Genomic DNA, 17,623 nt, shown 5'->3' with positions numbered 1-17,623 from the left:
TGTCACAAGGACCAAACCAACCAGATCACCAACATGCGTCGAGAATTGGAAAGCAGAGGGCACACGGCGGGAGAGCCCCTGGCCCCGAGTGGTGGTGTGGGGCAGGGGGGGGAGGGCCACCCGCCCCAAGGGGCTCCCACCCCCCACCAGGGGGGCTGCAGGACTTGTGTCTGCCCCCTCAGGCTCTCTGCACCAGCTCACCCAGACCAGAACCCGCCGGGAAGGAACTGTGACCTGGAGAACATACCACACGTACATTAAGGCGGCTGGAGGTTCAGTATTAAACAATGGGTTGATTTACTTTGCATTTTGGAAAAAATTCCTTCTTAGACTGCCAGGTTCACATTTTAGGATTTCCTTAACAAGTACTCTCTTTAGGCTGGGCTGTTTATCAATGCGTTTAATTCCTGCCCACTAGAAATCCCAAGTCTGACACCATAGCCTTTGAAACAGGGCCATCCTTCATCTCCACTGAAGCTGCCGGGCTCCGCTTATGGGGACTGAGTGAGCGGCAGCGTAGCCCAGCCACGGTCCCCGTAGCCTCCCCTCTGCTCAGCAATCAGCTCAGTGCAGAGTCCCAGCTCGGCTGCACAGCACGCCTCTGACGTTGCCCCGCCTATAAATGTCAACCTGTTCGTTTCTAAAGAATGCCGAGTCGCTCCCCTTAGGGTGTGGTGGTTTTCCAGAAGCTGACAATTTGGATCTGCTCTCCAACCAGGGGGACAGGTGCCCCGATTCGGGTTCAGGGGCCCCCCATGCAGAAGTGTCCCATCAGCCTGCAAGGAGGTTCCCAGGGCTGGGGGGGCCTTTTCCTGCAGGTTTGAAATTTCCCATCAGGGCTGGGCTGGAGGGAGCTAAGCCTGCGGCGCCCCCAGCACCCAGCACCTGTTGGACCGCCCCTTCCTCTCGCAGGGTACTTCCTCTCTCTCTTCACCGTGTCCCTCTTCCTCCTGATGATCGGCAGCTCTGCCTTCAGCAACTGGTGGCTGGGTTTCTGGTTAGACCTGGGCTCCCAGGTGAGTGTCCCTCCGGCCCTGGAAAGCACTGAGGAAGTGGCTCACAGAGAGCCCCACCGCACCCGGCGCCACATGAGGAGCCGGTCTGCCTCCCAGGGGGCCCCACCCCAAGCGGCTGAAGCCCATGGCTTACGCCACACGATTCCAACCCTGAAATCCCCTTCGATGTTTCAAGATGAACAGGGTACCTGAGTGTTGTTCGCCACCTTCGGTTTTTAAAGGATTGGCCGAAGGTGGTGCCAGGCAGACACAGCCCGTCTACAGAGCCACAAATCTCTAGCACAGGGGCCTGTTCCGCAGCCTCTGTCGAGGGGCTGGGGAAGCCTGACAGGTCCGTGTCTTCCTGCCCCTGCGCCCAGCCGGTGACCCTGCCCGACGCTGGAGGGCTCCGCCCTTGCAGGCTCTGCTCCCCAAAGCCCCTCTGCGGGAGCGAGGCATACAAGAGTCAGACTGGCCCCTGGGTGTGCTGCAGGCCCCAGGGAGGGACTGATGAGTCGGCTCTCGCTCGAGCAGGCTGGAAGCTTGCCCAGCTCCTGGCCGATGAAACCCCAGGGAATGCTCAGGGGTTGCCTGCCCATCCGCCAAGGTTGCATTTTGGTACAGTTCTGTTGCTATGACAACCAAAGGGAGGAGGCACTGGGAAAAAAGTGTGGGCAGCGGAAAGGCACTACAGCCCCCCTGGAGTTTGGCACGACTTCCTGAGGCCGTTCCCAAGAGCAGAAGCCAACGGGCGGCAGGAGGCCCACGCCGGTGGTGTGCATGTACCCCCAGTTCCCGGCCTGCTCTCAGAGAGCCCGAGGTTTCAGGCCGGGTGCAGCCTCCTCCCAGGCAGGGCCGCTGGCTAATGGAGCAGGCAGCAGTGGTGACAGACCCGTGTCTGCCCCTTCCCCAGCCACAGGGCCCAGCCGAGGCCCTGACGGCTTGCTCTCTCATCAGTGGGTGCCCCGGGGACACTTTTGCTTTTATGGGTGTTCTTGCATCAGCCGCCACCTCGGGTTTATGTTCCGGCTGCTGCTGTCATCCGCAAAACGGTGTTTAGAAGAAAGACGCTCGTTTGCTCCCCGAAGGCAGCCCTGACTTTTAGCACATGACTCGGAGGAAAACAGAACGGCCGGGTTCTCAGGAGGAAGAGATGGCTGCTCTCTGCAAACGATGGCAAAAAACTGTGTTTTCCCTGGGCTGGTGTGGCCACCGAGGTCTCTCTGATTGTCCCAGGGCCCTGGGTTCACCAGGCTCCCTCCTCCCCCCTCAGCGAACCCAGGGCGGTGTGCCTGAGTGAGCGAAGGAAAGGGAGGGGCTTGGGGCTGCCCTATCACGGAGAGGATCCTGTCTCCCCCAAGGCCAGGTGGCTTTTGCTGGGCAGCTGGGCAGGTGGAAGCAGGTCCTTAATGGACAAATGGATGCTCAGCCAGCCCCATGGAGTTCCAATCTCCTCTGCTCCCATCACCCTCCTGGCCCAGCGTCATCTCTGGTGCCCTGGGCTCAGGTGGCTTCCAGGACAGCTACCCTATGTCTGCCTGGCGTGTCTCCTTTGCCCCTCGGGGTCACCGTGGCCTGGCAGGAGGGCCCAGGCAAAGCTCGGAGGCCCCCAAACGGAACCAACTTGATTTTACCACCCGACTCATGCTTAACAATAATGACCTCTCTCCAATTTCTTCTTTCTGGAAAATTCCCACTCTCCGGCAGTTTACCAACTCTCGGTGCTCTTTCCTTGCTCTTCTGCAAAGGCGACCTGCGGGCCCCGGGGCCGACAGAGCTCGTGCGAGCTGGGCGCCGTGCTGGCAGACACGGGGCACGGCACGCTCCCGTGGGTGTACTCGGGCAGCATGGTGTCTGTGCTGGTGTTCGCCATCGTCAAAGGGTTCGCCTTCACCAAGACCACCCTGATGGCGTCCTCCTGGCTGCATGACCGCCTGTTTGACAAGGTACAGCCCTGGGAGCTGCCCACTCAGCCGGTTCCTCGGCCCACGGGGTTTGTGGAACACCTGTTGCTACGACGCACCGGGCCGTGTGCTGGGCTCCAGGGACAGACACTGCGCGCGTGGAACTCACCGTCGAGTCTGAGGAGAGTCTCTTAATGTCTGCTTGCCAACAGTGAAGGCAGGCTCCAGGGAGGTGCTGTAGGGGGGCGTCAAGGGCCCTCAGGCTAGGCTGCAGGTGGTCAGGAAGGTCCCCCAGGGGCACCGCATTGGAGCAGACTTGAGTGGCCAAGGGGGCGTCTCCTGCTCCCAAGCGCCCTGAGCCCATTGAAGGCCTCAGAGGTGCTCTGCACCCCTCTTCACGCTGGGACAGCCCGGGGCCAGAGTGCACAGGCGGGGCCCACGTTTAAGCGGAACTTAGCTTTTTATTGCCTCGGGCACAAAACCCCTCCATCCTCTGAAGGGGCCCCGGGTTGCACGTCTGGAGTTGGAGGGAAGCTCCACGCAGAGGCTGAGTCCCGCATCCACTCTTGTTCATGGGGGCCGCAGCAAGCATCTGGCCCCTCTCGCTGGGCCTCGGCAGGGCGGCCAGGCCCTCGCTCAGCACCCCAGCCCCGCAGACAGCCGGGCCTGCCCAGACGCACGCCCTGCGCCCACGGGCTCTCCGGCCGCGCCCGCAGGTCTCGCAGAGCCCCATGCACTTCTTCGACGTGACTCCCGGCGGCAGGCTCATGAACCACTTCTCCAAGGACATGGACGAGCTGGACGTGCGGCTGCCGTTCCACACGGAGAACTTCCTGCAGCAGTTCTTCACGGTGCTGTCCATCCTCCTGATCCTGGGGGCCGTGTTCCCTGCCGTCCTGCTCATCCTGGCCTGCCTTGCCGTGGGCTTCTGCATTCTTTTCCGGTAGGTCGCGCACTGTTTCCTGAAAAGGAGCCCGCAGAACCTACACGCGTAACTCTGTCCAAGCACCGGGTCACGGCAGGACACCCGGGGAGCTGCACCCTGCACAGGGCTAGGTTTCAAGGGCAGCTCCTGAGGCTCCTGTGACGTTTGCTCGAAGCCGCCTTTGCAAACGTCTTCGGGAGATGGGCAGGCGACTCCCCAGCTTTGGATTCTCCCCCAGAAGTGGAAGAGACCCCCTTTCCTTTGGTTGGGCACCAAGAAGGGTTGGCTCTATCTGGGGCTGCCCCGTGTGAAAGGCTCCGGTCTTCAGGGCTACAACGACGTCACCGGGGGCGAGCCTGCTCCCAGGAGCACTCAGAGCGAGACCACAGGGAGGAACGGCCCCCATGGCCGAGACCCTCGTTTACAGGACGCCCCCCCCACCACACACACAACTGGGGCAGCCCTCCTACAGGAGGGTGGTAGGCCAACCCCGGCCCCCCGTTCGACGCCCCCTGACTTTACCTTTGTCACGAGTGCATGGTCGGATCTGCCTGTGCTGAGGGGAGCCCCCCAAGACCCCACCGGGCCACCCTCTTGATGTCCCCACAGCGTCTTCCACAGAGGGGTCCAGGAGCTCAAGAAGGCAGAGAACATCAGCCGGGAGCCCTGGTTCTCGCACGTCACCTCCTCCATGCAGGGCCTGGGCGTCATCCACGCCTATGGCAGGAGGGAGGACTGTATCAGCAGGTGAGTCCGCCTCCCACCTGAGCCTCACCAGGAGGTGACAGAGACACACGGCTCCCGGGGCCCAAGGAAGGACGTCTGGGCCGGCAGGGACCAGCCAATGGGATCGGGGAGAAGCCCCTCAGACACTCGGCCTCCCAGTGCCTGGGGCCCCAAATGGGGGCTCCTTCCCTGCCAGCCTCGGCCTGGGATCACATGCGTTTCCTTTCTTTACGGTAGAAGTAAAATGTGGTCAGTTTAGGAAAATGGAAGACAACAGAAAACGGAAAGAACAAGCCACCCATGGGCCCCCAACCCAAATCCTAGGAATGGTTTCTTCTGCTTCTTTCCAGTCTTTTCTCTTTCTGATGTGTTTGTAATCATTTTCGGCCTGCTTTATTTTTAAATGGCATCTTTTATGTTACTACACACTCCTTGTCACGGTAGTTTTTAAAGGTCACGTTACGTTTCACTGAGCGGACAGGCCCGTTTCCTTCTCTGTGACGGGGGAGGTGGGGGGGAGAAGATTAGAGAATGCCTCTGGAGTCTTCCGGCTCCACACTCGTTACACACGATATAATCACATGTAGTCTCTGCGTATCAGTCGAAGTAGATTCACTGTGGGAACCGGCAACTCCGAGTTGTAGGAGCTTCGCACGAAACACGTATATCCCTCCTCAAGTCACAACAGAATGGGGGTCCCTGGAGCGGGGCTAGGGATTCTGCTCCATTCTGCTCTCTCCTGGGCCCTCTGTGTCCAACTGGAAGACAAGGGGAGAGATTTGGGTGGGGGACCTGCAAGAGATTTTTATTGGCTCAACCCCAATGAATATGCTCGTCATTTCTTCACCTTTCACTGGCCAGATTTCAGTCACATGGGCTCAGCTAACTGCAAAGAAGGCTGGGAAATGTAGTCCAACTGTGTCCGTAGGAGGAAAAGAAATTGGTGAATCTATAGCAGTCTCTGCCACATAGATTTTTTGTTGTTTTTTACTCATTTATTTATTCATTCATCCAACATGCATTGAGTGCCTTCTACACTCTTCACAAGATACTGGAGTGATGAGGTTTTTTGCTTATTTTTTGTTTTTTTCTTTTCCTTCCTTAAAAACCTAACACACACTTCTAAGTTTGCATCTAATTCCCTCTCTCTTTCTGCCCTCCGCCACCCTGATCTCGGCGTGGACTTGGCATCCTTGACTTTGGTTTTCACCAGCCCGTTCTGGTTACTAGTTTGACCTGAATGTCATACGTCAGCAGCACTTCCTCACACACTGGGGCTGCCCCCCAGTCAGGCTCGTCTCCCCCACGGCTTCCAGGAGGGCCCTGCGAGCCGGGCGGGTCTGCCCTCTATTAATACATCCTTGCCTGTCACGGGCTTGGCAGAGGGCCTGGGCTTCTGACACCTGTTGCCTTTGCCACCAGACAAAAATGCTGAAGCACGAACAGGAGGTTAGAGGTTGAATTCCAATGCGATCCCAGGCAGGGATTCGGCACAATCCTACCAGCCTCACAGATCCGACCTTGGGTGACTTCTAAGCCACTTAGCACTGTCGGCTGGGCTGCTTGCAGGCTTTATAGCTGCACAATAAAAACTCCAGTGTGTTCGCCAGAATGTTCTAACTAAGCTCTGGAGAAAAGAAGCTACGGAGGATGCAGGAAGGAGCGTGCGGTGGGACACAGCCTGTCGAGGCTCTCCCAAACCCTTCGAGGAACCTGAGAACAGGGTGGGGCTGCAGAGCCTGAGGCGTTCAAGGGCTGTGCAGGTGGAGTGGCCTGAGCTCACTAGGGGTTTGAACCTTGAAAGTTTTTCATTTGTTTCCCAATAAGTGTACCAGTTGCTCCAAGCAGGGCAGGGGGAACATCAGTAGCAGTTGAATCTGGCATCTCTTTTGGTTACGGGTTAGCTCAGGCTGGTTATAGTTTCAATCTTGAATGTATTCACCACACCCTCCCCCGCCCCAGAGGCCTGGTGTGGTCAGCCTGTAGGTGGCCCGCAATGGGGGGAGGGGGGCAGTGTGACCCTGGGAAGCACCCCATCTGTCCTTTTAAATCCCCTCTCCCAGTGGTCTCTGAGCCTGGCTCTCTGAGGCTGAGCAGGGGCACGGAGGCAGGGCCGTCGCATCCTCAGGTGACCACTGCGTCTGGGTCCTTCTCTCCTCCCCTGGCTCATTCCTGCGTATCCAGCTGTCTGTGCAGAGGGGCCGGGGCTGGCTGGGGACCCCAGCAACACCAGATCCCTCACAGCACTGCTGAGGCCCTGGCCATCGGCAAGCTCTGCCTGGGTCTTCCAGGGAGCTTTGCCGGGCAGCCCCACCCCACGCCCCTGTGACGTGGGGACACTCTGCCCCACGCTGAGCGATGTTGCAGCCAGATCACACAGGGCCCACTTGGCTCCTCCCCTCTGCACCCTCTCCAGGTGCTGAACAAAGGGGCAGGGTCTCAACACGAACTCCAGCGGTGGGGGGGCCACCTCTCCACCCTATGCTCCCTCCCTTTACTACACAGGAGAGGCACAACATGTCAGCTTTCTTTTCTGGAAGAGAGCCCCAGCTTCATAAGCAATGACCTGGAGGCTTCTTTCCCTTATTTGGGGAGGAGAACCAGTCAAGCACCCTCTCTTCCCTCCCCTACCGTCACAGATATTGATCATCCCTGAAGGTGACCTCCTCCACAGCCCCCCCCCCCCCCCCCCGCCTTCCTTATAGATTAAGGAGCTGACGGTCAATTCCTCAAGGACTTTGGGGGTGGCTGATGCCAGGACAGGGATCCTTTGCAGGTAGAGAGAGAGGTACTCACCCCCTTTTGTCCTCAGCGGGGGTTCCAGGTGCCAATTCTGGGAAAGACAGCAAGGGCCCAGTCAGGACACGCCGCACTGCCACCGGGATGTCCCAAAACACGGGTACATCAAAGACGTTGACGACGGCAGGTTTCAGGGAGCGTGGCTGCGCGTTTGTCTTGCAAAAGCGCGCTGGCCCGCGGTTAGGAATGCCCGCTGCCTTGTTTCTGCAGCAGCCCCGACTCTGCCCTGCGAACACGCACCCCGACCCCGTTTTGTCCGGCCCCTTAATCCCAGGTTTAAGGTGCTAAACGATGAAAACTCCAGCCACCTCCTGTACTTCAACTGCGCTCTCCGGTGGTTTGCTCTGAGAATGGACATCCTCATGAACATCGTCACCTTCATTGCGGCCTTGTTGGTGACCCTGAGCTTCCCCGCCATTAGCGCTTCATCCAAAGGCTTGTCGTTGTCCTACATCATCCAGGTAACAGCTGGGGTGGGGCTGGGCATGAGGGAGGGAGGCTCTCTGAGAAGCCCTGTAATAGAAAACCCAACTCAACTGGGTCTAAACAATTAAGAGAGCTCCATGGTTCCCATCCCACAGGGTCTGGCGGTTACGTGGGCTTTGAGTCTGGCTGGGTCATGCCCCCAGCTTTGTCCTCCTCCTGCGGGGACTTTGGTCACGGCTGTTGTGTGGTGAGAGGCAGCTTCCGAGGGCTACGGAAGGAAGAGGGCGAAAGGTCATCGTTTCCTGCCCACTGAGCAGACGCCCTGGGCTCTATCCTCTCACTGGGTTAACTCATGCTTCCCAGAACTCATCAGCGGCTTGGTGGGACAGGGGTCAGGGGTTTAGGTCAGGAGATGGGTGGAGTCACACCCCGTCCTCCCCCCAGGTCACACGCCTGCCCCACACGGGGAGAGGGGAAAGGATGCTGGAGAGGCAGCCCCACTGCCCGTGGCCAATAATCGCCGACCTCTCTTTTTGGTTGCATTGGTTTTTTCTTTGGAAAAAATAGTGAATCACATGCCATTTGCTCATCTCAGATACCGTTCTCAACCCTTTAACATACGTAAGTCATTTGTCCCCACAGTCGCCACACGACAGAGGCACTGCCACATCCCCGTGTTCCGGGAGAAAGGCTGAGGGTCGGAAAGACCGGCCCGGGACCACTCGTCTGTCACGTGTGAGAGCTGGGTCCTGAGCCAGCCGTCTGCGTCTGGTCCCGTCCGAGGCCGACTCTCCTGCCTTGACAGGCGCCTCGCGTCCTTTCTCTCTGGAGGCCCCAGGACGGTGTGTCCGGGTGGGCGCTCTCCTTACTCTGCGCAAGGCTGTGGGTCATTGCACGCGGAAGTCAGCTCTCATCGAGTCGGGGAGACGTTTCCCTTTTTGCTTTTCTCCTTTTGACCGTGTCCTTCCTCACCTCCCCACCCTGTATTCTCATCTGTGACTCCTCCTGGGGGGATGTTGGGTTTCGTGCATCCACGGTTTCTTGTTGCCTTTCTTTTAGCTCGAAATCCCCGTGTTCTTGTCTTTCTGTCTTCATTCTAGGGCTCTTCCTTGGCTTTGCCGTTCAGCCATTCCTCTGCGTTTTCAGTTTGGCGATCTTACGTTCACATACTTAACTGCCACAAACTCTGTCTCAGTGGGTTTCTAAGAGAATTGTTTGTAAGTGGACGCCTGAATATTTTTAAATCTATTAGTTAGAGGCCCCTCCCTTCCTTACACTGTCGTCACTTCTGGGACTGCTCTCAGTTTCTTCCAGGGCCGGCTCCTCCCTTCGTCCACCCGGCCCCCGGCCTTCTGTGCCATGGGCTTTGTTTGTATGGTTCTGGGTCCACTTGTACTGAAGGAGGAGGGCCCGGAGGGGTGTTCAGGGCTTCCTCCACCTCTGCCTGGGCCCTGAAGGCTCTCTCCTGATGGGAAGTTGTGTCACTGTGGGTGAGTGAGTGGGTAAGGCTTTTCCACTGGAGAGCAGCCTTTTGCGGGGTGACCCACCTGGGTCACCCACGATGATCTCAAGACCCTTGATGACACCAGCAGAGATCCTTGTTCCAAGTGAGGCAGCATCTGCACTCCCAGGGATGCCCCTGTGGACAGACCTTCTGGGGGACCACCCTTCGCCCTGCCCTAACACAACTTCTTGCACCCAATGCTCAGGGTAGGCTTCTGGGGGGTCCTGGGCCTAAGGGGGTGACCTAACTAAGCCACCTGTACCAGGCTAGGCCTAGCAAGCAGGTGGGCTGGGTGGCTTTCTTCTACCTCTGATCATCTGGGTGCCTCTTGGCTGTGGGAGGGGTGAAGCAGGGAGGGTGGAGATGCTGCGGGGGAGGAGCCAAGGCCGTTACCCAGCAGCCCCGGGTGGAATCCCTGCTCTCAGCTGCTGCTCAGACCAGGTGGCGGTGGGCAGGTGGTGCGGTGGGCAGGTGGTGCGGTGGGGAGCCGTGCTCACCACGAGGAGTGCCAGGGAAAATGCACTCACCATTTGTTGCTAAAAACAAAGGAAGTGTTTACAGGCAAAACACCCACCAGAGGAGCTTCACTTCTGGGTGCTTGGCTGGGAAGGCAGGCCAGCTGTCGGCTGTCTGTGCGATCCTGAGCCAGCGGGCGGGGGGTGGCCCGGAGGCGGACGGGGCCCTGACTTTGGCGGCTGCTCTCCCACAGCTGAGCGGGCTGCTCCAGGTGTGCGTCCGGACAGGAACGGAGACCCAGGCCAAGTTAGCCTCCGTGGAGCTGTTCAGGGAGTACATTTCGGTAAGCATGGAGTGCGCACACGTCCCGTGGCAGAGTTCACGGGAAGGTGGGATCTGTTCACGCTCCAAAGGGATCTTTTTCAAAACTGAACTCAGACCACACCTCTCTTCTCAAAACCCTTATTTACGACTCAGCCTAAAGTCCCTGATGCTGAGAGCGAGGTTCTCTTTTCAAAACAGTCCCCAGGCTGTTTCTCTACACAGAAAAGAGAATTTGAAGGCTTACCTTAGTTTCTAAAAATTAATATTTGGTTGACTAAGAAATACATTGCAAAAATTAAAAAAAACTAGTCTAACTTTTCTTTAAAGGCTTTTCTGCTCACCTCACAAACCCAGCTATTCTTTGAAGAGAGGTCTCACCAATTCCAGCGGACACTTTTAAAGGCCCTCGAATAGCATCTGGCCCCTTTGCAGACTTAATCCGACACTTTAAAACATTTGAAACGGTATTTTAAGATGTAATCGATTCCATTTCCTTTGTGAGTACCCTGAGTGTCTGGTTTAACGAACAAGCCCTCCCGAGGTTCCGCGACTCTAATGAGTATTGACTTACGTCCGCCCATAGGTTTATGTCACCCACGTACGAATACAGGGGGTTCCACTCTGCCCAACAACCCCAACGCTGCTCACGAACAACACGCTTTTAACTTAAAATTGTGCTTAAACACACTATTCAGTGACGATTTTAAAATTAGAATCACACGTCCGAATGTTGTCATTACGAAAACTTCAGGCACCCAATATGCAGCTTCCTTCAGCTAAAAATATTAGTGTTACAGTTTTGCTTCTCTGATCCACTTTTCTTATTAATGGTAAACTTTCCATGGGTCAGACACACTCACTGTCTAGGGATGCAATCATTTTCTTGGCTGATTGTGATTGCTTCTCGACCAGGAATTTGGGCTGGGCAGCCACACCAGTGGGGCACACGGGAGCCCTGTGTCTTGTCCCTAACAGGGACTGCTTCACCTCGGGGGGGGGGGGGGGGGAGCGGGGGGCGTTGCTGTTGTAAGGCAGCCAAGTCGCTGCGTCCTTCACGGGACTTGGCATTTCCTGGGCTCTTTGGAAATGAAAATGTCCTTCCCAGACAACTCTGAACTTGAAGTCCTGCATTCCTGCCATCTTTCTGCTCCCAAAACCTTGACTCTGCACACTGAGATTGTACCTGCATGAACTCTGGGACTCTCAGGGCTTGGTCCCCATGTGCCACACAGCTTCCAGGTCAGGAGGTCACACAGCTGATGCTAGCCAAGGCCCACAAGGCCCCCCGGGGAGCTGTCCCTTATAGTCACCAAGTGTGAAGTTTCTTTCTATTCCTCCAAGTGCCCAAGTTTGTTCAGGCCTCAGGGCCTTTGCACGAGCCACCCACTCACCCCGGGGGGCCCTGGACTCAGCTCATCTCGTGTCTCCGCCCGAGTGTCCCATCCGCATGGTGCCCTTCTCCACCATTCTGCTACTTGCACTCCTCCCACCCCCTCGGAACACACAGTCTACAGTCCATTACATCCCTCTGTCCTATGGCCCTTGTTTCCAAGGTCTGTTCTTCCTCAATCTGACCTTCCCCTGGGAAGGTGAGTGTCCCGCATGCCGGGTCCTTATGGGTCTAGTCCCCTGTGGACACTCACCAGACACGGGTGAGTGAACGCATTAAATGATCGGAAAGGCGAATGAGCACCCACCCGCCTGTGGGCATTCTGCTTTCCAGACCTGCGTCCCAGAGAGCACTCAGCCGCTCCAAGTGGGGACTTGCCCCCAGGACTGGCCCAGCCGTGGGGAGATAACCTTCAGAGACTATCAGATGAGATACAGAGAGAACACTCCTCTTGTCCTCGACGGGCTGAACTTGAATATCCAAAGCGGGCAGACAGTTGGGATTGTCGGAAGGACAGGCTCCGGTGAGGACGGGCTCACACTGTCTTTCTTTCCGGTGGTTTTCTTTGCGTTTCCACTGGGTCTGCCGGTGGAGCTGTGCCGGAGGGTGGGGTGGTGGTGGTGGTGTGTGTGTGCGTGCGTGTGCGCGTGCGCGTGTGTGTGTGCGTGCGTGTGTGCGTGTGCGTGTGCGTGTGCGTGTGTGCGTGTGTGTGTGTGTGTGGTGCAGACTGGCTGTATCTTCCCCTCAAACCTCTTTACTGTAAATTAGGATTTCAGGTTGAACGGGTGTGTGGAGTTGGAAGCAAACACACATTGGTTTTGAATTAATTAAATGAGGAGCATTCTGCTGGAACGGGACCCAGAGGACGCGCTGCGTGCGAGCGAGCAGCCACCACGGGGATGGGCGCGGTGATCGTGTGGGTGCGGCCGGTGGTCCCCTCACTGCGGAGCCTCTTGTCACCCTCACGGAGCTGCTCTCACTGCATCAGAAGCCCCCTGATGACACCTGGTACTTGGATACAATGTTTGACTCATTCTCGCTTTCTCCGCCCCCAGGAAAGTCATCGCTGGGAGTGGCCTTGTTCCGCCTGGTGGAGCCCGCCGGAGGCACCATCCTCATCGACCAGGTGGACATCTGCACGGTCGGCTTGGAGGACCTCCGGACCAGGCTGACCGTGATCCCCCAGGACCCTGTCCTGTTTGTAGGTACAGTAAGGTAGCTGTTTGCGTTCGCTGTGCATTCCTCTTTTTGGAGAGTGAAATCAGACCCGCCAGGGACTCTGGGAAGCGCCCATGGCATGGCCGGCCCGGGGCTGCTGTCCCTGAGAGAAGCAGCGGGCCAAGGGGCTGCCACCTGTTCCCCTGTGAGGCCGTGGGGCAGCCGTCTGTCGGGAGGCGCATCAGAACAGAAGTTCAAATACAAGAACAGGGGGCTGCAGCTTCTGTAAGGTTGAGGATCCCATGTCCAGGCTCAAGGAGAAAGCTGGTTTCCCACTAGGTCCTGTGAACGGCCGGGCATCTCCTGAAAGGGCTGTCCCCTCCATGGGCGCGGGGGCCGTGTTCAGTGCTATTCCAAGAACATTCCGTGTGCAGACTCACACCCCACCAATGAGCCACTCGCCCTCTGGGAGCCCCGGGAGCTGCGGGCGCAGCCTGTGCTTCTGGAGGCAGAGTGAATGCCACAGCCCGTCACGATGCTCCCTGTCCCTTTCTCTGCCAAGAGTGCACAGGTGGTCAAAGGCACGCAGCTGCCCAGGGCCACTGAGAGGACCAGTGAGTCTCCCTGAGCGCCTAGCACGGCGCCGAGTCTGGGCGGCCCTTCCCACGGGCCACCTCAGAGGTCTCTGCTCTGTCAGAGTTGCAGGTCCTTGGTCTCTGGGCCTGAGGTTGGCGATTTATGGGTCGCGGTCCTGGGCTAAGTGAGCACTGCCCGGGGGGCCGCTGGGTCATCGCCACGGCTGGCTCCCCCTGGCCCCTCGCCCTCAGCCATCCAGCTCCCCCTCCTTTCCTTCGCTGTAGGTACAACCTCGATCCCTTCAAGCGGCACACGGACAAGATGCTCTGGCGGGTTCTGGACAGAACGTTCATGAGAGACACAGTGAGTCTCAGGCTGTCTGGGGTGAGTCTGTGTGACGCCTGCGCCTAGATGCACATCTGGCCGGCACGGGGCCAGGTTTATCTGGTGGCCCCACATGCATCAGAAGACACGATCCTTGTTTCCTTGTTATGATTTTCAAATAGTGATAGGTCAGGTTTCCTAGGTCTCAGCAACGATTCAGCCAAGACCTCTGTAACTAGCACCCCGCTTGGTCCTGACCCTATGGGGTTGGTGCACCTGCCCCCTTTGTCAGAGATGCAGGAATTAAGACTCAGGAGTGGCAGGTGCAGGCTAGTGAAGGGTGGAGTGGAGACTCGAACCCACGTCCCCTTGACTTGGAGCCCGGGACGTGCCCTTCTGCTCTACCAAGCAGCCTTGTTTGCCTCTGGGCACAATAGGCCCCCTGGAAGGTGGGGGGTGTGGCACGCTCCAGAACAGCAGGAGGGCTGGTTTGCAGGGCCCCGTTCCGTATGGGCTGTGGCTGGGCTCCACAGGGCAGCGTGGCCCTGCTCTGCGGCCCACGAGAGACAGTTTTCCCCCAGGACTAAGTTGCGAGGTGAGCATGCCCTCCCCGCCGCCACTTTGACATGTCCTGCTGGATAAACCAGACCCCATGTCCCCTTTCTCCATGACCAGAAAACTGTCCCTCCCACCTCTGCGGAAATAGGGGCTCAGGAAGGCCCACGCATTGTTTGTGTTTCTCCAACCCCCCTACCGAGCGTCGTTTGTCTTCTTCTGGATAAGTGGAAGTGTCGGTGGGGTGAACTCACGCTGCGGTTTTAAATGATTAACACCCTCCCCCTCCCTGGTCTTTTCCTGGTGCCTGCCTGCAACGCAGGAAACATGTCGTTTCGCACTTCCTTCCCCGCAGTGCAAGAAAGCAGCTGACGAGTGCAAGGGGAGGGGCGCGTAGAGGACCCCGGGCCGGTTTATAGGTCTCCCGCATGAGCCCGGCGCTCTCTGTTTTATAGATAATGAAGCTCCCGGAGAAATTAGAGGCAGAAGTCACAGAAAACGGAGAAAACTTCTCAGTGGGGGAACGGCAGCTGCTTTGTATGGCCCGAGCGCTCCTCCGCAGCTCAAAAGTAAGGGAACAGCTTGGGCAATGGGCCAGTCGATTTCTGGAAGTTTCCCGCAGGGCCACTCGACCCAGGGGGTAGAGCCCGTTTTTTGTCTTCCGGCAAAGAGACAGCAATTGAGCCACTTAAAAAACGATCACTTTTTCTTAAGACAAAGTTGTCAGGGGTAGAAACTGAATAACAACCGTCGTTTCCAGCAAGAGCACCTGCCTCTCCCAGAGTCTCTCGCTGGGGGCCCTTGCTTAGGCGTTCTCTCTGTCCTCCCGGGTGGTCTGAGCCTGAGAAACGTCCCTCTCAGCATCTTCCCTGTGTCCCGGAATGGTCCCAAGGCCTGGTGAATAGTCTCTGGGACACTCAGGAGTGCTAGGATCTAAGAGTGGCGACATTCACGCTCACTCTTTCCGGTGCCTTAGATGTCCTCGCTCACTGGTTCCCAGGAAGGGGAGGCTGCAGCTGTAGGAAGTTCACTCTCCAAGCTCTGCAGACAAGCTAATGGCTGAAAGGCAGCCAGCCCACCCTTAGTGCTGACTTCCAGCAGTTCTGTGTTGTGTTTGCATTTCATGCTCTTAATAAGGTGTGACCCCTTTTACCAACAAGGAAACAAATGGAGCCTCGGGGAAGTTAAGCAGTTTAGCCAAGGTCGAGCAGGTTGAGTGCTGGGCTCACACCCTCTGACCGGCAGGCCGGCACTGTGGGAGCCAGGATAATGTCCCCTGGTCCCCGCAAGACGTCCACCTCCTGGTACCCGGAACCCGTGACTGTGTCACCTCACCCGGGAAAAGGGGCTCTGCAGAGGCGATGAAGTCAAGGGTTTTGAGACGCAGAGATTATCCCGGGTAACCTGGGCGGGCCTGGTCTTTGTGAGAGAGAGGCCGGAGAGCCAGGAAGGCAAGGAGGCCTGACAATGGCAGTGGGGTTAGAGCGACGCCTAGGAGGACAGGCAGCGTCTAGAAGCTGGACAAGGTACGCGCCGGTTTCTTCCCGCACACCTGATAAAGGAATGCAGCCCTGCTCACGCCTGGACTTTGGGGCTTCTGGCGTCCAGAGCTGGGAGGCGGTGCATGATGCTGCTTTAAGCCCCAGCATCTGTGTGAACTAGCCGACGTAAGCGTTGTTGTTTCGCTGCGTGCTGACCCATGGTAGCGTCTCCCTGCCAGCGTTCAGGGTGAGAGCAAAGCACTTTGGGAGAGGAGCAGATGGCACAACCCGCCGTGCCCCGGCCAGGCCCTCGGATGAAGGTGAAGGTGGTGCGACGCGGCTTTTCTTTTGCCATTGTTTCCCTCACGTCGTCAGATGGGCACCCAGCTCAGTACTTTCAGCCCTTCTCCATTAAAAAAAAAAAAATGAATACATACAGCTGAGATGATACAGTTTCCTCCAGGCACAGCTTCGGCCTGGTGTGACATTTACAAGGTCTCTGCCCCACCAGATCGTTCTGCTGGATGAGGCCACAGCCTCCATGGACTCCAAGACCGACAGCCTGCTGCAGAGCACCATCAAAGACGCCTTCAAAGGCTGCACGGTGCTGACCATCGCCCACCGCCTCAACACCGTGCTCAACTGCGACCTCGTCCTGGTCATGGACGGCGGGAAGGTACAGGGAGTTGTCGGCGTCACCGGCCTGGGCTCCCAGGGCAGGGGGTGGCTACCTTCTGACAATGTCAGCTCTGCCTCTCTGACACCCAGGTGGTGGAGTTCGACAAGCCTGAAGTCCTCGCCGAGAAGCCGGAGTCTGCCTTTGCCATGTTACTGGCAGCAGAGAACAAAGCTGGATTTTGAAGGTCCCGGCAGGGGCTGCAACAGCTGGCTTTAGGGGAGGAGGAGTTGGATGAGCCCGCAGGAGGAGGGCTGTCATCCCCACAGGCAGCCCCGGTCCCCGTCACCCCCACCCCCGACGCCCAGGCTGAGCTGGGCAGAGGTGGCTTCCCGGCCTTGCCTGGTCCGTGCCCCCGACCTCGCTTGGTGGGCCTGCGGCCGGTTCTGGGGCGTGAAGAGAGGCAGACAAAGCTGGTGGGTTACAAAACTGCCCCTCACCTCCCAAAACCCCAAGGGCCCCTCCTGTGTCCTTGTCAATGCCACCTCTGTGCCTGAAAAACGGTGCCTTTCGGTTCTACACTGGTCAGCGTGACCAGGGTGGGCCAGCAGTGAGGATGGAGTGTGGGCGGGGCCCCTGCCTCGCTGGCTGTCGGAGGGAAGACAGCTGAGTTTTCCTCACCTTTAACTCCCGTTCACTTGTATTCTGTGTGTGACGAGCAGTCACTACCTGGACTTTCAGCACGAAAGACCGATGACGGAGTTGGCGAGAAACTGGAAAAACAGAAAAGCAAAAAGATCCCATCGTAGGTGCCCCGGGCTCCACTCGGATAACCCGGAGGACAGACTGCTGGGCTTTCCCCGTAGACGGTGTTTTCCTGTCCTCTCTGGTGGTCATTAAAATGCAGCGGGACGTTAAACCGCCCACAAGGCTGTCTTGGACTGTTCTTCCTGAGGGCTTCCGCGCCTCAGCAGAGAAGACACCGTTCTGCCGCCAAGCAAGTCCCCCACTCATCACGCCTGTGTGTGCATGTCCGTCCTGTGTCAGAGCACGGGCCGGGATACGGACTGTCCCTGTCTGTCAGCCCCGGGCTGAGCCCCTGGCCTGCGGGCCATCAGTGAGTCCTCCACTCGGCCTACAGGGCAGGGAGGGCCCTTCCTGTCCGCCCAAGTTGCCCGGACGGCAGGCGAGGACACAGGGCTCGCACCCCAGGGCCCACTCGCTGTCCAGCCCCTTCACCACCCAGACTAGGAAAAGGCCCAGAAAGCGGAGAACCCGCTCACTCAAGTGCGTCTGAAGGGGGCGGACGGGGGTCCCGAGTCCCCATCCCGTGCCAGGCCCAGGCCGAACTCCAGACCATGCACAGGGAGTTCCCAACAAGGTGGGCAGGGGGCCGGCTCTGTGCCCTGAGCCACAGAGGAGATAAAAAAGTGACCTTCCCTTCGGGGAGCTGACATGTTACTG

The 17,623-nt window shown here is 58.0% G+C and overlaps 1 protein-coding gene across 1 annotated transcript in view; it reads left to right on the top strand.

Annotated features, from left to right (window-relative positions):
• ABCC12 (ATP binding cassette subfamily C member 12) overlaps window positions 1-17,077 on the top strand; it is a 37,383-nt gene extending 20,306 nt beyond the window's left edge. The window contains exons 16-28 of the mRNA XM_045188421.2: window positions 183-272; window positions 913-1,016; window positions 2,744-2,941; window positions 3,616-3,842; window positions 4,434-4,571; window positions 7,624-7,810; window positions 9,989-10,078; window positions 11,783-11,972; window positions 12,505-12,664; window positions 13,468-13,546; window positions 14,518-14,631; window positions 16,055-16,219; window positions 16,312-17,077. Coding sequence (XP_045044356.2) covers window positions 183-272; window positions 913-1,016; window positions 2,744-2,941; window positions 3,616-3,842; window positions 4,434-4,571; window positions 7,624-7,810; window positions 9,989-10,078; window positions 11,783-11,972; window positions 12,505-12,664; window positions 13,468-13,546; window positions 14,518-14,631; window positions 16,055-16,219; window positions 16,312-16,404 — 1,835 coding nt within the window. The 3' untranslated portion in view covers window positions 16,405-17,077. The remainder of the gene's footprint in view (window positions 1-182; window positions 273-912; window positions 1,017-2,743; window positions 2,942-3,615; window positions 3,843-4,433; window positions 4,572-7,623; window positions 7,811-9,988; window positions 10,079-11,782; window positions 11,973-12,504; window positions 12,665-13,467; window positions 13,547-14,517; window positions 14,632-16,054; window positions 16,220-16,311) is intronic.
• Window positions 17,078-17,623: the final 546 nt, after the last annotated feature.

Source organism: Desmodus rotundus, chromosome 12 (genome assembly GCF_022682495.2).
Source record: "Desmodus rotundus isolate HL8 chromosome 12, HLdesRot8A.1, whole genome shotgun sequence".
Lineage (NCBI taxonomy): Eukaryota > Metazoa > Chordata > Mammalia > Chiroptera > Phyllostomidae > Desmodus > Desmodus rotundus.
The sequence above is the reverse complement of the archived record's forward strand: the minus strand, read 5'-3'. Positions and strand labels throughout refer to the sequence as shown.